Here is a 24,033-nt window from a genome sequence, read left to right as displayed (position 1 = left end):
TGCAAACGCCATGCTCTATCAACTGAGCTACATCCCTGCCGGCCATTCCCTCCCCTAAACTGGACGACGCTGGGCCAATTGTGCGCCGCCCATGAGTCTCCCGGTCGCGGCCGGCTGCGACAGAGCCTGGATTCGAACCAGGATCTCTAGTGGCACAGTTAGCACTGCGATGCAGTGCCTTAGACCACTGCGCCACTCAGGAGTTGGTAGTAATGATGGTAGTAGGGGTGATGGTAATGATAGCAGTTTAATGATGGTGGTGGTAGTAGTAGTAGTAATGATGATGGTAGTAGGGGTGATGGTAATGATAGCAGTTTAATGATGGTGGTGGTAGTAGTAGTAGTAATGATGGTAGTAGGGGTGATGGTAATGATAGCAGTTTAATGATGGTGGTGGTGGTAGTAGTAGTAATGATGATGGTAGTAGGGGTGATGGTAATGATAGCAGTTTAATGATGTGGTGGTAGTAGTAGTAGTAATGATGATGGTAGTAGGGGTGATGGTAATGATAGCAGTTTAATGATGGTGGTGGTGGTAGTAGTAGTAATGATGATGGTAATGATATCAGTTTAATGATGGTGGTGGTGGTAGTAGTAGTAATGATGATGGTAATGATAGCAGTTTAATGATGGTGGTGGTAGTAGTAGTAATGATGATGGTAGTAGGGGTGATGGTAATGATAGCAGTTTAATGATGGTGGTGGTGGTAGTAGTAGTAATGATGATGGTAATGATAGCAGTTTAATGATGGTGGTGGTGGTAGTAGTAATGATGATGGTAGTAGGGGTGATGGTATTGATCGCAGTTTAGTGATGGTGGTGGTGGTAGTAGTAGTAATGATGATGGTAGTAGGGGTGATGGTAATGATAGCAGTTTAATGATGGTGGTGGTAGTAGTAATGATGGTAGTAGGGGTGATGGTAATGATAGCAGTTTAATGATGGTGGTGGTGGTAGTAGTAGTAATGATGATGGTAGTAGGGGTGATGGTAATGATAGCAGTTTAATGATGGTGGTGGTAGTAGTAGTAGTAATGATGATGGTAGTAGGGGTGATGGTAATGATAGCAGTTTAATGGTGGTGGTGGTGGTAGTAGTAGTAATGATGATGGTAGTAGGGGTGATGTTAATGATAGCAGTTTAATGATGGTGGTGGTAGTAGTAATGATGGTAGTAGGGGTGATGGTAATGATAGCAGTTTAATGATGGTGGTGGTAGTAGTAGTAGTAATGATGACGGTAGTAGGGGTGATGGTAATGATAGCAGTTTAATGATGGTGGTGGTAGTAGTAGTAGTAATGATGGTAGTAGGGGTGATGGTAATGATAGCAGTTTAATGATGGTGGTGGTAGTAGTAGTAGTAATGATGGTAGTAGGGGTGATGGTAATGATAGCAGTTTAATGGTGGTGGTGGTAGTAGTAGTAATGATGACGGTAGTAGGGGTGATGGTAATGATAGCAGTTTAATGATGGTGGTAGTAGTAGTAGTAGTAATGATGATGGTAGTAGGGGTGATGGTAATGATAGCAGTTTAATGATGGTGGTGGTAGTAGTAGTAGTAATGATGATGGTAGTAGGGGTGATGGTAATGATAGCAGTTTAATGATGGTGGTGGTAGTAGAAGTAATGATGATGGTAGTAGGGGTGATGGTAATGGTATCAGTTTAATGATGGTGGTGGTAGTAGTAGTAATGATGATGGTAGTAGGGGTGATGGTAATGATAGCAGTTTAATGATGGTGGTGGTAGTAGTAATGATGATGGTAGTAGGGGTGATGGTAATGATATCAGTTTAATGATGGTGGTGGTAGTAGTAGTAATGATGATTGTAGTAGGGGTGATGGTAATGATAGCAGTTTAATGATGGTGGTGGTAGTAGTGGTAGTAGTGATGATGGTAGTAGGGGTGATGGTAATGATAGCAGTTTAATGATGGTGGTGGTAGTAGTGATGATGGTAGTAGGGGTGATGGTAATGATAGCAGTTTAATGATGGTGGTGGTAGTAGTAGTAGTAATGATGATGGTAGTAGGGGTGATGGTAATGATAGCAGTTTAATGATGGTGGTGGTAGTAGTAGTAGTAATGATGATGGTAGTAGGGGTGATGGTAATGGTATCAGTTTAATGATGGTGGTGGTAGTAGTAGTAGTAATGATGATGGTAGTAGGGCTGATGGTAATGGTATCAGTTTAATGATGGTGGTGGTAGTAGTAGTAGTAATGATGATGGTAGTAGGGGTGATGGTAATGACAGCAGTTTAATGATGGTGGTGGTAGTAGTAGTAATGACGATGGTAGTAGGGGTGATGGTAATGATAGCAGTTTAATGATGGTGGTGGTGGTAGTAGTAGTAATGATGATGGTAATGATAGCAGTTTAATGATGGTGGTGGTGGTAGTAGTAGTAATGATGATGGTAGTAGGGGTGATGGTAATGATAGCAGTTTAATGGTGGTGGTAGTAGTAGTGGTAGTAATGATGATGGTAGTAGGGGTGATGGTAATGATAGCAGTTTAATGGTGGTGGTAGTAGTAGTAGTAATGATGATGGTAGTAGGGGTGATGGTAATGATAGCAGTTTAATGATGGTGGTGGTAGTAGCGGTAGTAATGATGATGGTAGTCTTAGTACTGCTGTAATGGTGAGGATGATAGTTATAAGTTAGTTATAGTTGTAGTAGTAGAAATATTACAGGTAGAAATGCTACTAGTGGTAATGGTAGTAGTAGAGATATTACAGGTAGAAATGCTACTAGTGGTAATGGTAGTAGGATAGATATTACAGGTAGAAATGCTACTAGTGGTAATGGTAGTAGTAGAGATATTACAGGTAGAAATGCTACTAGTGGTAATGGTAGTAGTATAGATATTACAGGTAGAAATGCTACTAGTGGTAATGGTAGTAGGATAGATATTACAGGTAGAAATGCTACTAGTGGTAATGGTAGTAGTAGAGATATTACAGGTAGAAATGCTACTAGTGGTAATGGTAGTAGTAGAGATATTACAGGTAGAAATGCTACTAGTGGTAATGGTAGTAGTAGAGATATTACAGGTAGAAATGCTACTAGTGGTAATGGTAGTAGGATAGATATTACAGGTAGAAATGCTACTAGTGGTAATGGTAGCAGTAGAGATATTACAGGTAGAAATGCTACTAGTGGTAATGGTAGTAGTAGAGATATTACAGGTGGAAATGCTACTAGTGGTAATGGTAGTAGTAGAGATATTAGAGGTAGAAATGCTACTAGTGGTAATGGTAGTAGTAGAGATATTACAGGTAGAAATGCTACTAGTGGTAATGGTAGTAGGATAGATATTACAGGTAGAAATGCTACTAGTGGTAATGGTAGTAGGATAGATATTACAGGTAGAAATGCTACTAGTGGTAATGGTAGTAGTAGAGATATTACAGGTAGAAATGCTACTAGTGGTAATGGTAGTAGTAGAGATATTACAGGTAGAAATGCTACTAGTGGTAATGGTAGTAGTAGATATATTACAGGTAGAAATGCTACTAGTGGTAATGGTAGCAGTAGAGATATTACAGGTAGAAATGCTACTAGTGGTAATGGTAGTAGTAGAGATATTAGAGGTATAAATGCTACTAGTGGTAATGGTAGTAGTAGATATATTACAGGTAGAAATGCTACTAGTGGTAATGGTAGCAGTAGAGATATTACAGGTAGAAATGCTACTAGTGGTAATGGTAGTAGTAGAGATATTAGAGGTATAAATGCTACTGGTGGTAATGGTAGTAGTAGAGATATTAGAGGTAGAAATGCTACTAGTGGTAATGGTAGTAGGATAGATATTACAGGTAGAAATGCTACTAGTGGTAATGGTAGTAGAGATATTACAGGTAGAAATGCTACTAGTGGTAATGGTAGTAGTAGAGATATTACAGGTAGAAATGCTACTAGTGGTAATGGTAGTAGTAGATATATTACAGGTAGAAATGCTACTAGTGGTAATGGTAGTAGGATAGATATTACAGGTAGAAATGCTACTAGTGGTAATGGTAGCAGTAGGGATAGTTGTAATATTAGTGTTAATAATAGTGGTGGTAGCATTCCTTTTAGTAGTAATAATAGTAGCACGTTTATTTCCCATGTTTAGCCTTTTATTGACCCTATTATTCATTCTAGTTTTCTATTGGCTGTTAACATTTTGTTATTATTCCTATTATTTATTACATTATTTACTACCATTGTATATTATTATTATTCATTATTATATTACATTGTTGCTTTGGCAATATTGATGCAATGTTTTTCATGCCAAAAAAGCAGCTTGAATTCCAGAGACCGACACAGACAGAGAGAGCATACATTCAAGGGTTTTTCTAAATGTGTACTATTTTCTACATTGTAGAATAATAGTGAAGACATAAAAACTATTAAATAACACATATGGAATCATGTAGTAACCAATAAAGTTTTAAACAAATCAAAATATATTTTATATTTGAGATTCTTCAAAGTAGCCACCCTTTGCCTTGATGACAGCTTGGCAAACTTTTGACTGGTACTGTGTGTGTGTGTGTGTGTGTGTGTGTGTGTGTGTGAGGGATATATATATATATACTGTGTGTGTGTGTGTATATATATATACATATACACACACATATACATACATACACACACACAGTGGCTTGCAAAAGTATTCACCCCCTTGGCATTTTTCCTATTTTGTTGCCTTTCAACCTGGAATTAAAATGGATTTTTTGGGGGGTTTATATCATTTCATTTACACAACATGTAGAAAACTTGAGCGTGGATAACTATTCACCTCCCCAAAGTCAATACTTTGTAGAGCCACCTTTTGAAGCAATTACAGCTGCAAGTCTCTTGGGGTATGTCTCTATAAGCTTGGCACATCTAGCCACTGGGATTTTTGCCCATTCTTCAAGGCAAAACTGCTCCAGCTCCTTCAAGTTGGATGGGTTCCGCTGGTGTACAGCAATCTTTAAGTCATACCACATATTCTCAATTGGATTGAGGTCTGGGCTTTGACTAGGCCATTCCAAGACATTTAAATGTTTCCCCTTAAACCACTTGAGTGTTGCTTTAGCGGTATGCTTAGGGTCATTGTCCTGCTGAAAGGTGAACCTCCGTCCCAGTCTCAAATCTCTGGAAGACTGAAACAGGTTTCCCTCAAGAATTTCCCTGTATTTAGCACCATCCATTATTTATTCAATTCTGACCAGTTTCCCAGTCCCTGCCGATGTAAAACATCCCCACAGCATGATGCTGCCACCACCATGCTTCACTGTGGGGATGGTGTTCTCTAGGTGATGAGAGGTGTTGGGTTTGAGCCAGATATAGCGTTTTCCTTGATGGCCAAAAAACTCAATTTTAGTCTCATCTGACCAGAGTACCTTCTTCCATATGTTTGGGGAGTCTCCCACATGCCTTTTGGCGAACACCAAACGTGTTTGCTTATTTTTTTTCTTTAAGCAATGGCTTTTATCTGGCCACTTTTCCGTAACGCCCAGCTCTGTGGAGTGTACAGCTTAAAGTGGTCATATGGACAGATACTCCAATCTCTGCTGTGGAGCTTTGCAGCTCCTTCAGGGTCATCTTTGATCCCTTTGTTGCCTCTTTGATTAATGCCCTCCTTGCCTGGTCCGTGAGTTTTGGTGGGCGGCCCTCTCTTTGCAGGTTTGTTGTGGTGCCATATTCTTTCAATTTTTTAATAATGGATTTAATGGTGCTCCGTGGGATGTTCAAAGTTTCAGATATTTTTTTAGAACCCAACCCTGATCTGTACTTCTCCACAACTTTGTCCCCTGACCTGTTTGGAGAGCTCCTTGGTCTTCATGGTGCCGCTTGCTTGGTGGTGCCCCTTGCTTAGTGGTGTTGCAGACTCTGGAGCCTTTCAGAACAGGTGTATATACAGTGGGGAGAACAAGTATTTGATACACTGCCGATTTTGCAGGTTTTCCTACTTACAAAGCATGTAGAGGTCTGTAATTTTTATCATAGGTACACTTCAACTGTGAGAGACAGAATCTAAAACAAAAATCCAGAAAATCACATTGTATGGTAATTGGTTGCACCAGATCTTATTTAGGGGCTTCATTGCAAAGGGGGTGAATACATATACACGCAACAGTTTTCCGTTATTTATCTTCTAGACTTTTGAAAATATATATATTTTCCACTTCACCTATTTTGTGTATGTCCATTACATGAAATCCAAATAAAAATCTATTTAAATTACAGGTTGTAATGCAACAAAATAGGAAAAACGCCAAGGGGGATGAATACTTTTGCAAGGCACTGTACATTGTTGCTTTGGCAATATTGACGCAATGTCTTTCATGAGAGAAACACTGAGAAAACTGTCTTGAAATATGTCTTGTAGGTGTGTGTGTGTGTGTGTGTGTGTGTGTGTGTGTGTGTGTGTGTGTGTGTGTGTGTAGGTACCGGTAGCTGTGTGAAGGCCTGTGGTAAGATTGAGGAGAGGGTGTCACAGGAGCTGGTCTGTAGAGTAGGATGCTGATGACTCTGAAGGGCTCCGTTCAACGGACCACTCAATACATCCACCCAGAACTGGACCACCTGCAACGCAGACGCAGACAGACACACAGATTAGACAGACAGGTGTAACAGACAGAGACACAGACAGGTGTAACAGACAGAGACAGGTGTATTTGCATTTATTATGGATCCCCATTAGTTCCTGCCAAGGCAGCAGCTACTCTTCCTGGGGTTTATTATGGATCCCCATTAGTTCCTGCCAAGGCGGCAGCTACTCTTCCTGGGGTTTATTATGGATCCCCATTAGTTCCTGCCAAGGCAGCAGCTACTCTTCCTGGGGTTTATTATGGATCCCCATTAATTCCTGCCAAGGCAGAAGCTACTCTTCCTGGGGTTTATTATGGATCCCCATTAGTTCCTGCCAAGGCAGCAGCTACTCTTCCTGGGGTTTATTATGGATCCCCATTAGTTCCTGCCAAGGCAGCAGCTACTCTTCCTGGGGTTTATTATGGATCCCCATTAGTTCCTGCCAAGGCAGCAGCTACTCTTCCTGGGGTTTATTATGGATCCCCATTAGTTCCTGCCAAGGCAGCAGCTACTCTTCCTGGGGTTTATTATGGATCCCCATTAGTTCCTGCCAAGGCAGCAGCTACTCTTCCTGGGGTTTATTATGGATCCCCATTAGTTCCTGTCAAGGCAGCAGCTACTCTTCCTGGGGTTTATTATGGATCCCCATTAGTTCCTGCCAAGGCAGAAGCTACTCTTCCTGGGGTTTATTATGGATCCCCATTAGTTCCTGCCAAGGCAGCAGCTACTCTTCCTGCGGTTTATTATGGATCCCCATTAGTTCCTGCCAAGGCAGCAGCTACTCTTCCCTGGGGTCAGGGCTCTGTGCAGGCCAGTCAAGTTCTTCCATACCGATCTCGACAAACCATTTCTGTATGGACCTCGTTTTGTGCATGGGGGCATTGTCATGCTGAAACAAGAAAGGGCCTTCCCCAAAATGTTGCAACAAAGTTGGAAGCACAGAATCATCTAGAATGTCATTGTTTAAGATTTCCCTTCACTGGAACTAAGGGGCCTAGCACGAACCATGAAAAACAGCCCCAGACCATTATTCCTCCTCCACCAAACTTTACAGTTGGCATTATGCAAAGCATGATTCATCACCCTAGAGAAAACGTTTCCACTGCTCTAGAGTCCAATGGAGGCAAGCTTTACACCACTCCAGCCAACGCTTGGCATTGAGCATGGTGATGTTAGGCTTGTGTGCGGCTGCTCGGCCATGGAAACCCATTTCATGAAGCTCCTGATGAACAGTTATTGTGCTGACGTTGCTTCCAGAGGCAGTTTGGAACTGGTTAGTGAGTGTTGCACCTGAGGACAGACTATTTTTATATGCTACGCGCTTCAGCACTCGGCGGTCTCGTTCTGTGAGCTTGTGTGGCCTACCACTTTGAAGCTGAGCCGTTGTTGCTCCTAGACGTTTCCACTTCACAATAACAGCACTTACAGTTGACCACGTTTAAAGTCACTGAGCACTTCAGTAAGGCCATTCTACTGCCAGTGTTTGTCTATGGAGATTGCATGGCTGTGTGCTCGATTTTATACACCTGTCAGCAACGAGTGTGGCTGAAATAGCCAATTCCACTAATTGAAGGGGTGTCCACATACTTTAGTATATATAGTGTATATTTTAGCAATTACATGTACCTTTGATACTTAAGCATATTTAAAACCAAATACTTTGGCTTTTACTCAAGTAGTTGTCATGACTCTCCTGCCAAAACCTTTATGTCCAAAAAGTAAACACTGGAACAATATTCCTAACATCCGAATGTTTTGGAATGGTCAGTGGGGATCTAAAGACTAATCTGTTTTGGAATGGTCAGTGGGGATCTAAAGACTAATCTGTTTTGGAATGGTCAGTGGGGATCTAAAGACTAATCTGTTTTGGAATGGTCAGTGGGGATCTAAAGACTAATCTGTTTTGGAATGGTCAGTGGGGATCTAAAGACTAATCTGTTTTGGAATGGTCAGTGGGGATCTAAAGACTAATCTGTTTTGGAATGGTCAGTGGGGATCTAAAGACTAATCTGTTTTGGAATGGTCAGTGGGGATCTAAAGACTAATCTGTTTTGGAATGGTCAGTGGGGATCTAAAGACTAATCTGTTTTGGAATGGTCAGTGGGGATCTAAAGACTAATCTGTTTTGGAATGGTCAGTGGGGATCTAAAGAATCATCTGTTTTGGAATGGTCAGTGGGGATCTAAAGAATAATCTGTTTTGGAATGGTCAGTGGGGATCTAAAGACTAATCTGTTTTGGAATGGTCAGTGGGGATCTAAAGAATCATCTGTTTTGGAATGGTCAGTGGGGATCTAAAGACTAATCTGTTTTGGAATGGTCAGTGGGGATCTAAAGACTAATCATGTCATATTGTTTATTATTTTGTGATGTCATTAAAAATGTTATAATGGAAATATGTTGTGCATATAATATGGAGATTTACGAGATTATTTTTGTTAAGATAAGAATGTGATTTGAGTTTTCTAACAGTGACTAGACACGCCCCGAGTGAGCTCAGAGACCATGTCAGCAAGTAGGAACGCCCCTTTTACCAGAGTGCATAAAAAGCCTTGGTAACGAAATTTACATTAGACCAGAGAATGGTTAGACCAGAAAGCGTGGAGACGGTAGTCCACACGTCTGAAATGGTTAGAACTTTGAATCTCAACACGAGGTGCAGAAGATGAACCCAGTAGACCAGAACGTTGCCAGAACGTTGCCCGTCTGCAGTTGGGCGCGTAAAGTGATCTAGAACTGTGACTAAAGACACGAGGTGGGAAGGAGAAAATCCCATCTCAGACAATCACCGAGTATCTGCTCTGAGTACACTCCACTACTAGCCAGAACAAAGAAGAAGGAATTGTGACCTCTGGTGGACAATCAGAGCCTAGTTCGTGAGCAAAGTATGATGATTACTTTGAGGGTAGTTTTCAAATGTATCAACGATAAGTTTGACTCTCTCTTTGCCTCTCCCTCGTCCTCTTCCTTTACCCCTCCCTCTTTTGATAACCAAGCAGTCATGCTGTTATTAGTCCGCTAGGGACATTTTCTCATGTATTAAGTATGTTATTCTGTGTTATTATTTAGTTATCTAGTAAATCAATAACTAAGCCAGTTTGTGTAGTGTTGAATCATAAGTAAAGCTGGGGTTCGTGCAGATCCAAGAATTCTGCGACCGTTCAGAATGACGACTGATAAGAGGTAATGATTGATACGTCGACTGTTTTATACATATTGATAGGTAATAATAATAATAATAATAATAATAATAATAATAATAATAATGCCATTTAGCAGACGCTTTTATCCAAAGTGACTTACAGTCATGTGTGCATACATTTTTACTTATGGGTGGTCCCGGGGATCGAACCCACTACCCTGGCGTTACAAGCGCTGTGGTCTACCAATTGAGCTACAGAGGACCACTTAGGTAGACCTTTTAGAGTTTAATTCAGGAGACGCTAACTCTATAAAGAACTTCTTCTGTGGTGTCCCAAATTCTAATGAGTTCATTGTTACATGCTTAATTTAATCAAGTAACAATTAAACATAGTTAGTTGATTCGATAAATAACAGTCATCATATTAATGACAGTCACGTCACGACATAGTATTTCACTGGCTGACTTTCACTTTTACTTGAGTCATTTTCTATTCAGGCATCTTTACTTTTACTCAAGTATGACAATTGGGTACTTTTTCCACCACTGATTAAATACGTTTGCCAGCTCCAGGTAGGCTACACAAGTGGAACAAATTAATTTGCAATGACTCCAGTGATATCATCATTTCAACATATTTATTGTATCAAATGGTAAGCTACAGTAGTCTCCATTGGTATAGAAATGATTAAGCTAATTGGTGGCCAACAGATGTAATGTCAGTTTCATTGTGGACTCCCCATAAGACGCACGCAAGGGAGTTCCAGAACTTCCATTTCAAATTTCCACTGGCGCTAAACTAAAGACCCAAGAACTGAGCTTGTGTAAAAACCTTCGCTTCATATGGTTTTCCATAAGTAGTCGACATTCCAATGCAGTTTAAACCACCTCAGAGGACATTTCTAATGCGCTCTGGAGCGCCTAAAGTCGTTTTCCTGTCGTCGTCGTTATTCCTTGACGCGCATCAGTTCTAGCGCATTAATATGTCTTATGGAAAAAGGGTTGGAAATAGGTGACTCCATAATTCATCTAAATATCCTACCTACAACTGATAAAAAGTTGTCATGACGTGCGGCTCCATCTCCTCTCCCTCAGCTGCAGCACTCAGTCTGAACACACACACCCCTCCCCACCACAGTCACTCAGCAACAGTCTGCCTTACTGCCTGACTGTCAGCAGGTCACAGTCACTCAGCAACAGGCTGCCTCACTGCCTGACTGTCAGCAGGTCACAGTCACTCAGCAACAGGCTGCCTCACTGCCCGACAGTCAGCAGGTCACAGTCACTCAGCAACAGGCTGCCTCACTGACCGACAGTCAGCAGGTCACAGTCACTCAGCAACAGGCTGCCTCACTGACCGACAGTCAGCAGGTCACAGTCACTCAGCAACAGGCTGCCTCACTGACCGACAGTCAGCAGGTCACAGTCACTCAGCAACAGGCTGCCTCACTGACCGACAGTCAGCAGGTCACAGTCACTCAGCAACAGGCTGCCTCACTGACCGACAGTCAGCAGGTCACAGTCACTCAGCAACAGGCTGCCTCACTGACCGACAGTCAGCAGGTCACAGTCACTCAGCAACAGGCTGCCTCACTGCCTGACAGTCAGCAGGTCACAGTCACTCAGCAACAGGCTGCCTCACTGCCTGACTGTCAGCAGGTCACAGTCACTCAGCAACAGGCTGCCTCACTGACAGACAGTCAGCAGGTCACAGTCACTCAGCAACAGGCTGCCTCACTGACCGACAGTCAGCAGGTCAAAGTCAGCAGGTCAAAGTCACTCAGCAACAGGCTGCCTCACTGCCTGACTGTCAGCAGGTCACAGTCACTCAGCAACAGGCTGCCTCACTGCCTGACTGTCAGCAGGTCACAGTCACTCAGCAACAGGCTGCCTCACTGCCCGACAGTCAGCAGGTCACAGTCACTCAGCAACAGGCTGCCTCACTGCCTGACTGTCAGCAGGTCAAGGTCACTCAGCAACAGGCTGCCTCACTGACAGACAGTCAGCAGGTCACAGTCACTCAGTAACAGGCTGCCTCACTGACCGACAGTCAGCAGGTCAAAGTCACTCAGCAACAGGCTGCCTCACTGCCTGACAGTCAGCAGGTCACAGTCACTCAGCAACAGGCTGCCTCACTGACCGACAGTCAGCAGGTCACAGTCACTCAGCAACAGGCTGCCTCACTGACCGACAGTCAGCAGGTCAAAGTCACTCAGCAACAGGCTGCCTCACTGACAACAGTCAGCAGGTCAAAGTCACTCAGCAACAGGCTGCCTCACTGCCTGACAGTCAGCAGGTCACAGTCACTCAGGAACAGGCTGCCTCACTGATAGACAGTCAGCAGGTCACAGTCACTCAGCAACAGGCTGCCTCACTGCCTGACTGTCAGCAGGTCAAAGTCACTCAGCAACAGGCTGCCTCACTGCCTGACAGTCAGCAGGTCAAAGTCACTCAGCAACAGGCTGCCTCACTGACCGACAGTCAGCAGGTCAAAGTCACTCAGCAACAGGCTGCCTCACTGCCTGACTGTCAGCAGGTCACAGTCACTCAGCAACAGGCTGCCTCACTGCCTGACTGTCAGCAGGTCACAGTCACTCAGCAACAGGCTGCCTCACTGCCTGACAGTCAGCAGGTCAAAGTCAGCAGGTCTTATATATTTGTAAGAAATTGCCATGGCGCCCTCTGTGCTAGTTGGTAACCCTGTCCTCTGTGCTAGTTGGTAACCCTGTCCTCTGTGCTAGTTGGTAACCCTGTCCTCTGTGCTAGTTGGTAACCCTGTCCTCTAGTTGGTAACCCTGTCCTCTGGGCTAGTTGGTAACCCTGTCCTCTGGGCTAGTTGGTAACCCTGTCCTCTGTGCTAGTTGGTAACCCTGCCCTCTAGTTGGTAACCCTGTCCTCTAGTTGGTAACCCTGTCCTCTAGTTGGTAACCCTGTCCTCTGTGCTAGTTGGTAACCCTGTCCTCTAGTTGGTAACCCTGTCCTCTAGTTGGTAACCCTGTCCTCTAGTTGGTAACCCTGTCCTCTAGTTGGTAACCCTGTCCTCTAGTTGGTAACCCTGTCCTCTAGTTGGTAACCCTGTCCTCTGTGCTAGTTGGTAACCCTGTCCTCTAGTTGGTAACCCTGTCCTCTAGTTGGTAACCCTGTCCTCTGTGCTAGTTGGTAACCCTGTCCTCTAGTTGGTAACCCTGTCCTCTGTGCTAGTTGGTAACCCTGTCCTCTAGTTGGTAACCCTGTCCTCTAGTTGGTAACCCTGCCCTCTGTGCTAGTTGGTAACCCTGCCCCCTGTGCTAGTTGGTAACCCTGTCCTCTGTGCTAGTTGGTAACCCTGTCCTCTGGGCTAGTTGGTAACCCTGTCCTCTGTGCTAGTTGGTAACCCTGTCCTCTGTGCTAGTTGGTAACCCTGTCCTCTAGTTGGTAACCCTGTCCTCTAGTTGGTAACCCTGCCCTCTGTGCTAGTTGGTAACCCTGTCCTCTAGTTGGTAACCCTGTCCTCTAGTTGGTAACCCTGTCCTCTGTGCTAGTTGGTAACCCTGTCCTCTGGGCTAGTTGGTAACCCTGTCCTCTGTGCTAGTTGGTAACCCTGTCCCCTGTGCTAGTTGGTAACCCTGTCCTCTAGTTGGTAACCCTGTCCTCTAGTTGGTAACCCTGTCCTCTGTGCTAGTTGGTAACCCTGTCCTCTAGTTGGTAACCCTGTCCCCTGTGCTAGTTGGTAACCCTGCCCTCTGTGCTAGTTGGTAACCCTGTCCTCTGTGCTAGTTGGTAACCCTGTCCTCTGTGCTAGTTGGTAACCCTGTCCTCTAGTTGGTAACCCTGTCCTCTGTGCTAGTTGGTAACCCTGTCCTCTAGTTGGTAACCCTGTCCTCTAGTTGGTAACCCTGTCCTCTAGTTGGTAACCCTGTCCTCTAGTTGGTAACCCTGTCCTCTGTGCTAGTTGGTAACCCTGTCCTCTGTGCTAGTTGGTAACCCTGTCCTCTGGGCTAGTTGGTAACCCTGTCCTCTAGTTGGTAACCCTGTCCTCTAGTTGGTAACCCTGTCCTCTAGTTGGTAACCCTGTCCTCTAGTTGGTAACCCTGTCCTCTAGTTGGTAACCCTGTCCTCTAGTTGGTAACCCTGTCCTCTAGTTGGTAACCCTGTCCTCTAGTTGGTAACCCTGTCCTCTGTGCTAGTTGGTAACCCTGTCCTCTAGTTGGTAACCCTGTCCTCTAGTTGGTAACCCTGTCCTCTAGTTGGTAACCCTGTCCTCTAGTTGGTAACCCTGTCCTCTAGTTGGTAACCCTGTCCTCTAGTTGGTAACCCTGTCCTCTAGTTGGTAACCCTGTCCTCTAGTTGGTAACCCTGTCCTCTGTGCTAGTTGGTAACCCTGCCCCCTGTGCTAGTTGGTAACCCTGTCCTCTGTGCTAGTTGGTAACCCTGTCCTCTGTGCTAGTTGGTAACCCTGTCCTCTAGTTGGTAACCCTGTCCTCTGTGCTAGTTGGTAACCCTGTCCTCTAGTTGGTAACCCTGTCCTCTAGTTGGTAACCCTGTCCTCTGTGCTAGTTGGTAACCCTGTCCTCTAGTTGGTAACCCTGTCCTCTAGTTGGTAACCCTGTCCTCTAGTTGGTAACCCTGTCCTCTGTGCTAGTTGGTAACCCTGCCCCCTGTGCTAGTTGGTAACCCTGCCCTCTGTGCTAGTTGGTAACCCTGTCCTCTAGTTGGTAACCCTGTCCTCTAGTTGGTAACCCTGTCCTCTGTGCTAGTTGGTAACCCTGCCCTCTGTGCTAGTTGGTAACCCTGTCCTCTGTGCTAGTTGGTAACCCTGCCCTCTGTGCTAGTTGGTAACCCTGTCCTCTGTGCTAGTTGGTAACCCTGTCCTCTGTGCTAGTTGGTAACCCTGTCCTCTGTGCTAGTTGGTAACCCTGTCCTCTGTGTTGTGTTCGACAGGTAACTCTTTATCCACAATATAGCAGGGGGTGTAATGCCATAACACATATGTTTTTACATCAGCAGACTATGATTGATAATGTCAAAAGCCGCACTGAAGTCTAACAAAACAGCCCCCACAATCTTTTTATCAATAATTTCTCTCAGCCAATCATCAGTAATTTGAGTAAGTGCTGTGCTTGTTGAATGTCCTTTTCTATAAGCATGCTGAAAGACTGTTGTCAATTTGTTTATTGTAAAATTGCATTTTATCTGGTTAAACACAATTATTTCCAAAGGTTTACTAAAGGTTGGTAACAGGCTGGTTGGTCGGCTGTTTGAGCCAGTAAAGGGGGCTTTACTATTCTTAGGTAGCGGAATGACTTTTGCTTCCCTCCTGGCCTGAGGGAACAGACAGACAGGTGTGACAGACGGACAGGTGTGGCAGACAGACAGGCGTGGCAGACGGACAGGCGTGGCAGACGGACAGGCGTGGCAGACGGACAGGCGTGGCAGACGGACAGGCGTGGCAGACGGACAGGTGTGGCAGACGGACAGGTGTGGCAGACGGACAGGTGTGGCAGACGGACAGGTGTGGCAGACGGACAGGTGTGGCAGACGGACAGGTGTGGCAGACGGACAGGTGTGGCAGACAGACAGGTGTGGCAGACGGACAGGTGTGGCAGACGGACAGGTGTGGCAGACGGACACGGACAGGTGTGGCAGACGGACAGGTGTGGCAGACGGACAGGTGTGGCAGACGGACAGGTGTGGCAGACAGACAGGTGTGGCAGACGGACAGACAGAAACACCGGTGTACCTGTGAGATCGGGACCCTGTAGCTCTCTGCCTGGCTGCTGTCTGCTCTGTACTGTTGGATGATACCTGTCCCCAACTCCTCCAGTAACTACGGAGAGAGATGTTATGTTTGTCTCATTTTTCCACATTATTCGATATGTTAAACAAACTACTGATCCGTGTGTGTGTGTGTGTGTGTGTGTGTTACCTTGGCTCCGTGTGTGTGTGTGTGTGTGTGTTACATTGGCTCCGTGTGTGTGTGTGTGTGTGTGTGTTACCTTGGCTCCGTGTGTGTGTGTGTGTTACATTGGCTCCGTGTGTGTGTGTGTGTGTGTGTGTGTGTTACCTTGGCTCCGTGTGTGTGTGTGTGTGTGTGTGTTACCTTGGCTCCGTGTGTGTGTGTGTGTGTGTGTGTGTGTGTTACCTTGGCTCCGTGTGTGTGTGTGTGTGTGTGTGTGTGTGTTACCTTGGCTCCGTGTGTGTGTGTGTGTGTGTGTGTGTGTGTGTGTGTGTGTGTGTGTGTTACCTTGGCTCCGTGTGTGTGTGTGTGTGTGTGTGTTACCTTGGCTCCGTGTAGTTGTATGGAGGGGTCTGTCTCTCGGAGACAGCGGGCACTCAGCTGCCCCAGCTCACACAGACACGCCTGGCACAGAGGGAAGTAACCGCGCACCAGGTGGGCTAGCACCTAACACAGACACACAGACACACAGTCACACAGTCACACAGACACACAGTCACACAGACACACAGTCACACAGACACACAGACACACAGTCACACAGACACACAGACACACAGTCACACAGTCACACAGTCACACAGTCACACAGACACACAGTCACACAGACACACAGACACACAGACACACAGACACACAGTCACACAGACACACAGACACACAGACACACAGTCACACAGACACACAGACACACAGACACACAGTCACACAGACACACAGACACACAGACACACAGTCACACAGACACACAGACACACAGTCACACAGACACACACAGGTTTCCATTAGCCAGTAAATGCTGTTCGAAGAAATAATGCAAAATAATGCTTTTTATTCAGTCGATGTGCTCCAACTTCCAAGGCTAATATTCTTCATAAACTAATAAATCCTCTGTCTGCTTGGACATTAGTGTCAGGTGTGTAAAGATGGACTATGTATCCTGATGGGAGGAGCTGGTGCTCCTGGTTGAGGAGCTGGTGCTCCTGGTTGAGGAGCTGGTGCTCCTGGTTGAGGAGCTGGTGCTCCTGGTTGAGGAGCTGGTGCTCCTGGTTGAGGAGCTGGTGCTCCTGGTTGAGTCAGGTCACTCCTACCCTCACTACTCTCTCCAAGAACAGCTTCCATGTTCTTCAGATTAACTCCACTGATTCTGCTTGACAGCTTCACTATTTTGTGTAGTTGGTTTTTATTTGCGATGGATAGCTGATTGTACCAGGCTTGGAAACAAAAAGTGAAAACACGGAACAAAGGATGTGTAGAATATGGTTGATATTATTTTATTGACCTTATATTTATTTAATCTCCTCATGAAATACAGGCGTTGTTGTCCCTTGGTGTCTATCTGTTGTGTGTTTGTAGTCCAGGAGCGTTTTGAGTCAATTATAGTTCCAAGATATTTGTATTGCTCAACTAATTCTATCTGTTCTGAGTCAATGTGGATGGGCCTGGTGTCTATCTGTTCTGAGTCACTGTGGATGGGCCCAGTGTCTATCTGTTCTGAGTCAATGTGGATGGGCCCAGTGTCTATCTGTTCTGAGTCACTGTGGATGGGCCCAGTGTCTATCTGTTCTGAGTCAATGTGGATGGGCCTGGTGTCTATCTGTTCTGAGTCAATGTGGATGGGCCTGGTGTCTATCTGTTCTGAGTCAATGTGGATGGGCCCAGTGTCTATCTGTTCTGAGTCAATGTGGATGGGCCCAGTGTCTATCTGTTCTGAGTCAATGTGGATGGGCCCAGTGTCTATCTGTTCTGAGTCAATGTGGATGGGCCCAGTGTCTATCTGTTCTGAGTCAATGTGGATGGGCCCAGTGTCTATCTGTTCTGAGTCAATGTGGATGGGCCCAGTGTCTATCTGTTCTGAGTCAATGTGGATGGGCCTGGTGTCTATCTGTTCTGAGTCAATGTGGATGGGCCCAGTGTCTATCTGTTCTGAGTCACTGTGGATGGGCCCAGTGTCTATCTGTTCTGAGTCAATGTGGATGGGCCCAGTGTCTATCTGTTCTGAGTCAATGTGGATGGGCCCAGTGTCTATCTGTTCTGAGTCAATGTGGATGGGCCCAGTGTCTATCTGTTCTGAGTCAATGTGGATGGGCCCAGTGTCTATCTGTTCTGAGTCAATGTGGATGGGCCCAGTGTCTATCTGTTCCGAGTCAATGTGGATGGGCCCGGTGTCGTCTTTTATAGTTCTGAAGTTTGTCATTTCCTGTTTTTTTTTTCACATTAAGAATGAGTCTGTTTTCCTTGCACCATTGGGTGAATCATCCTATTAGACCAACAATCTATCATCTGCATACTTTACTGTTGCACATTCTGATGTAATTTGGGTGCAATCGTTAGTGTAGAGGGTGAACAGAACCGGTGAAAGGACACTTCCCTGGGGTACCCCTATATTGGTGGTTAGTGGGTCTGATGTATTCGCATGGTACCTCGCTCTTCTGACCCGACTGGTGAGAACACCGGATCCAGTTGATGAGACGTGCGTTGACGCCCACGGTCACAAGTTTGTTCACCAGTAGATAAGGATGTAATGGTTTATCCAGGTAGAAAAGGATGTAATGGTTTATCCAGGTAGAAAAGGATGTAATGGTTTATCCAGGTAGAAAAGGATGTAATGGTTTATCCAGGTAGAAAAGGATGTAATGGTTTATCCAGGTAGAAAAGGATGTAATGGTTTATCCAGGTAGAAAAGGATGTAATGGTTTATCCAGGTAGAAAAGGATGTAATGGTTTATCCAGGTAGAAAAGGATGTAATGGTTTATCCAGGTAGAAAAGGAGTGCCTGGTAAATATGAACGGGTCCAGTAAGCTCTCTGTGTGCCGGAGCAGGTGTCCCAGGTCAATGCGCTCCACACATTTGATTATCACCGAGGTCAAGGAGATGGGATGATAGTCATTCAGGGATTTGAGATTATTCACTGGGCACACTAGTTATCAATAAGCCACATACACCTGAGTGTACAAAACATTAAGAACACCTGCTGTTTCCTTGACAGACTGTCCAGGTGAAAGCTATGATCCCTTATTGATGTCTCTTGTTAAATCCATGCCCCCAACCCTCAGCATATATCACACGACCAGAGTCATCCCAGCGGGCGTGGGGAGTGGGATGGGCCAGCCCTGGTGTTGTCATCACAGCGGGCGTGGGGAGTGGGATGGGCCAGCCCTGGTGTTGTCTAATCCCCAAGCCGACTAGGTGAAAAATCTGTCGATGTGCCCTTGAGCAAGGCACTTAACCCTAATTGCTCCTGTAAGTCGCTCTGGATAAGAGCGTCTGCTAAATGACTTAAATGTAAATGTAAATGTCATCCCAGCGGGCGTGGGGAGTGGGATGGGCCAGCCCTGGTGTTGTCATCCCAGCGGGCGTGGGGAGTGGGATGGGCCAGCCCTGGTGTTGGTGGGGAGTGGGATGGGCCAGCCCTGGTGTTGGTGGGGAGTGGGATGGGCCAGCCCTGGTGTTGGTGGGGAGTGGGATGGGCCAGCCCTGGTGTTGGTGGGGAGTGGGATGGGCCAGCCCTGGTGTTGGTGGGGAGTGGGATGGGCCAGCCCTGGTGTTGGTGGGGAGTGGGATGGGCCAGCCCTGGTGTTGGTGGGGAGTGGGATGGGCCAGCCCTGGTGTTGGTGGGGAGTGGGATGGGCCAGCCCTGGTGTTGGTGGGGAGTGGGATGGGCCAGCCCTGGTGTTGGTGGGGAGTGGGATGGGCCAGCCCTGGTGTTGGTGGGGAGTGGGATGGGCCAGCCCTGGTGTTGGTGGGGAGTGGGATGGGCCAGCCCTGGTGTTGTCATCCCAGTGGGCGTGGGGAGTGGGATGGGCCAGCCCTGGTGTTGGTGGGGAGTGGGATGGGCCAGCCCTGGTGTTGGTGGGGAGTGGGATGGGCCAGCCCTGGTGTTGGTGGGGAGTGGGATGGGCCAGCCCTGGTGTTGGTGGGGAGTGGGATGGGCCAGCCCTGGTGTTGGTGGGGAGTGGGATGGGCCAGCCCTGGTGTTGGTGGGGAGTGGGATGGGCCAGCCCTGGTGTTGGTGGGGAGTGGGATGGGCCAGCCCTGGTGTTGGTGGGGAGTGGGATGGGCCAGCCCTGGTGTTGGTGGGGAGTGGGATGGGCCAGCCCTGGTGTTGGTGGGGAGTGGGATGGGCCAGCCCTGGTGTTGGTGGGGAGTGGGATGGGCCAGCCCTGGTGTTGGTGGGGAGTGGGATGGGCCAGCCCTGGTGTTGGTGGGGAGTGGGATGGGCCAGCCCTGGTGTTGGTGGGGAGTGGGATGGGCCAGCCCTGGTGTTGGTGGGGAGTGGGATGGGCCAGCCCTGGTGTTGGTGGGGAGTGGGATGGGCCAGCCCTGGTGTTGGTGGGGAGTGGGATGGGCCAGCCCTGGTGTTGGTGGGGAGTGGGATGGGCCAGCCCTGGTGTTGGTGGGGAGTGGGATGGGCCAGCCCTGGTGTTGGTGGGGAGTGGGATGGGCCAGCCCTGGTGTTGGTGGGGAGTGGGATGGGCCAGCCCTGGTGTTGGTGGGGAGTGGGATGGGCCAGCCCTGGTGTTGGTGGGGAGTGGGATGGGCCAGCCCTGGTGTTGGTGGGGAGTGGGATGGGCCAGCCCTGGTGTTGGTGGGGAGTGGGATGGGCCAGCCCTGGTGTTGGTGGGGAGTGGGATGGGCCAGCCCTGGTGTTGGTGGGGAGTGGGATGGGCCAGCCCTGGTGTTAGTGGGGAGTGGGATGGGCCAGCCCTGGTGTTGGTGGGGAGTGGGATGGGCCAGCCCTGGTGTTGGTGGGGAGTGGGATGGGCCAGCCCTGGTGTTGGTGGGGAGTGGGATGGGCCAGCCCTGGTGTTGGTGGGGAGTGGGATGGGCCAGCCCTGGTGTTGGTGGGGAGTGGGATGGGCCAGCCCTGGTGTTGGTGGGGAGTGGGATGGGCCAGCCCTGGTGTTGGTGGGGAGTGGGATGGGCCAGCCCTGGTGTTGGTGGGGAGTGGGATGGGCCAGCCCTGGTGTTAGTATACAGCCATGTTGTATTATTTATTAGGCCCAATTCAAATGTTCATGCCGGGGCTAAATTAGAGGGGCCTAGATTGTATTTGAAAACAGCCGTTTTGTTATTTATTAATTAAAATGTTCATACAAATAGCCTATAGGTCAGGTCGTTCACAAATTGTAGGCGACATCTTCTAGGCTAAATGTTTTTTTGTTTTTTTTAAAGATATTAATTTCTGATTTATAGCAGGGATGAAGAGGCAAAGGGCCATGTTTTGCTTTTCAATAAAACCTGTCATGTTGCTATGAGAACATCACTCTACTTCATTTTATTCCACCTTTACAGGCTCATTTCTATTCTGTTAAGAATAATTACAATAACCTAAATGTGATTTTGATCACCGTTTGTGGACGCCCTAATGCATTGCCCAATGCATATGGATGTCCGGTACATTTCTCAAAACCTGCTGCGTTAGTTCTCCTAACCCGTTAGTTCTCCTAACCCGTTAGTTCTCCTAACCCGTTAGTTCTCCTAACCTGCTGCGTTAGTTCTCCTAACCTATTAGTTCTCCTAACCTGCTGCGTTAGTTCTCCTAACCTATTAGTTCTCCTAACCTATTAGTTCTCCTAATCTGCCGCGTTAGTTCTCCTAACCTATTAGTTCTCCTAACCTATTAGTTCTCCTAACCTATTAGTTCTCCTAACCTATTAGTTCTCCTAACCTATTAGTTCTCCTAATCTGCCGCGTTAGTTCTCCTAACCTATTAGTTCTCCTAATCTGCCGCGTTAGTTCTCCTAACCTATTAGTTATCCTAACCTGCTGCGTTAGTACTCCTAACCTGTTAGTTCTCCTAACCTATTAGTTATCCTAACCTGCTGCGTTAGTTCTCCTAACCTATTAGTTCTCCTAACCTATTAGTTCTCCTAACCTGCTGCGTTATTTCTCCTAACCTATTAGTTCTCCTAACCTATTAGTTCTCCTAACCTGCTGCGCTAGTACTCCTAACCTGCTGCGCTAGTATTCCTAACCTGCTGCGCTAGTATTCCTAACCTGCTGCGCTAGTATTCCTAACCTGCTGCGCTAGTTCTCCTAACCTGCTGCGTTAGTTCTCCTAACCTGCTGCGTTAGTTCTCCTAACCTATTAGTTCTCCTAACCTATTAGTTCTCCTAACCTGCTGCGTTAGTTCTCCTAACCTGCTGCGTTAGTTCTCCTAACCCATTAGTTCCCCTAACCCATTAGTTCTCCTAACCTGCTGCGTTATTTCTCCTAACCTGCTGCGTTATTTCTCCTAACCTATTAGTTCTCCTAACCTGCTGCGTTAGTTCTCCTAACCTGCTGCGTTAGTTCTCCTAACCTGCTGCGTTAGTTCTCCTAACCTATTAGTTCTCCTAACCTATTAGTTCTCCTAACCTGCCGCGTTAGTTCTCCTAACCTATTAGTTCTCCTAATCTGCCGCGTTAGTTCTCCTAACCTGCTGCGTTAGTTCTCCTAACCTGTGTGCGTTAGTTCTCCTAACCTGCCGCGTTAGTTCTCCTAACCTATTAGTTCTCCTAACCTATTAGTTCTCCTAACCTATTAGTTCTCCTAATCTGCCGCGTTAGTTCTCCTAACCTATTAGTTCTCCTAACCTGTTAGTTCTCCTAACCTATTAGTTCTCCTAACCTATTAGTTCTCCTAATCTGCCGCGTTAGTACTCCTAACCTGTTAGTTCTCCTAACCTGTTAGTTCTCCTAACCTATTAGTTCTCCTAAACTGCTGCGTTAGTTCTCCTAACCTATTAGTTCTCCTAACCTGCTGCGTTAGTTCTCCTAACCTATTAGTTCTCCTAACCTATTAGTACTCCTAACCTGCTGCGCTAGTACTCCAAACCTGCTGCGCTAGTATTCCTAACCTGCTGCGCTAGTATTCCTAACCTGCTGCGCTAGTTCTCCTAACCTGCTGCGTTAGTTCTCCTAACCTGCTGCATTAGTTCTCCTAACCTATTAGTTCTCCTAACCTATTAGTTCTCCTAACCTATTAGTTCTCCTAACCTGCTGCGTTAGTTCTCCTAACCCATTAGTTCTCCTAACCTGCTGCGTTATTTCTCCTAACCTATTAGTTCTCCTAACCTGCTGCGTTAGTTCTCCTAACCTGCTGCGTTAGTTCTCCTAACCTGCTGCGTTAGTTCTCCTAACCTGCTGCGTTAGTTCTCCTAACCTGCTGCGTTAGTTCTCCTAACCTATTAGTTCTCCTAACCTGCCGCATTAGTTCTCCTAACCTATTAGTTCTCCTAATCTGCCGCGTTAGTTCTCCTAACCTGCTGCGTTAGTTCTCCTAACCTGCTGCGTTAGTTCTCCTAACCTGCTAGTTCTTCTAACCTATTAGTTCTCCTAACCTGCCGCGTTAGTTCTCCTAACCTATTAGTTCTCCTAACCTATTAGTTCTCCTAATCTGCCGCGTTAGTTCTCCTAACCTATTAGTTCTCCTAACCTGTTAGTTCTCCTAACCTATTAGTTCTCCTAACCTATTAGTTCTCCTAACCTATTAGTTCTCCTAATCTGCTGCGTTAGTTCTCCTAACCTATTAGTTCTCCTAACCTATTAGTTCTCCTAATCTGCCGCGTTAGTTCTCCTAACCTATTAGTTCTCCTAACCTATTAGTTCTCCTAACCTATTAGTTCTCCTAATCTGCCGCGTTAGTTCTCCTAACCTATTAGTTCTCCTAACCTATTAGTTCTCCTAACCTATTAGTTCTCCTAATCTGCCGCGTTAGTTCTCCTAACCTATTAGTTCTCCTAACCTATTAGTTCTCCTAACCTATTAGTTCTCCTAACCTGCTGCGTTAGTTCTCCTAACCTATTAGTTCTCCTAACCTATTAGTTCTCCTAACCTATTAGTTCTCCTAACCTATTAGTTCTCCTAATCTGCCGTGTTAGTTCTCCTAACCTATTAGTTCTCCTAACCTGCTGCGTTAGTTCTCCTAACCTATTAGTTCTCCTAATCTGCCGCGTTAGTTCTCCTAACCTATTAGGTCTCCTAATCTGCTGCGTTAGTTCCCCTAACCTATAAGTTCTCCTAACCTATTAGTTCTCCTAACCTGCTGCGTTAGTTCTCCTAACCTGCTGCGTTAGTTCTCCTAACCTATTAGTTCTCCTAACCTGCTGCGTTAGTTCTCCTAACCTGCTGCGTTAGTTCTCCTAACCTGCTGCGTTAGTTCTCCTAACCTGCTGCGTTAGTTCTCCTAACCCATTAGTTCTCCTAACCTGCTGCGTTATTTCTCCTAACCTGCTGCGTTATTTCTCCTAACCTATTAGTTCTCCTAACCTGCTGCGTTAGTTCTCCTAACCTGCTGCGTTAGTTCTCCTAACCTGCTGCGTTAGTTCTCCTAACCTGCTGCGTTAGTTCTCCTAACCTGCTGCGTTAGTTCTCCTAACCTGCTGCGTTAGTTCTCCTAACCTATTAGTTCT

General features: G+C 46.4%; 1 protein-coding gene across 1 annotated transcript in view; it reads right to left on the bottom strand.

Annotated features, from left to right (window-relative positions):
- The window catches only part of LOC311116960 (HEAT repeat-containing protein 6-like), a gene marked incomplete at its 5' end in the record, with an annotated part of 72,909 nt that overhangs the window by 5,507 nt on the left and 43,369 nt on the right, over positions 1-24,033 (bottom strand). The window contains 3 exons of the mRNA XM_084191967.1: positions 6,420-6,554; positions 15,421-15,507; positions 15,961-16,083. Coding sequence (XP_084048093.1) covers positions 6,420-6,554; positions 15,421-15,507; positions 15,961-16,083 — 345 coding nt within the window. The remainder of the gene's footprint in view (positions 1-6,419; positions 6,555-15,420; positions 15,508-15,960; positions 16,084-24,033) is intronic.

The sequence above is a fragment of the Coregonus lavaretus genome (genome assembly GCF_964263955.1).
Source record: "Coregonus lavaretus genome assembly, contig: HAP1_SCAFFOLD_1893, whole genome shotgun sequence".
Lineage (NCBI taxonomy): Eukaryota > Metazoa > Chordata > Actinopteri > Salmoniformes > Salmonidae > Coregonus > Coregonus lavaretus.
The sequence above is the reverse complement of the archived record's forward strand: the minus strand, read 5'-3'. Positions and strand labels throughout refer to the sequence as shown.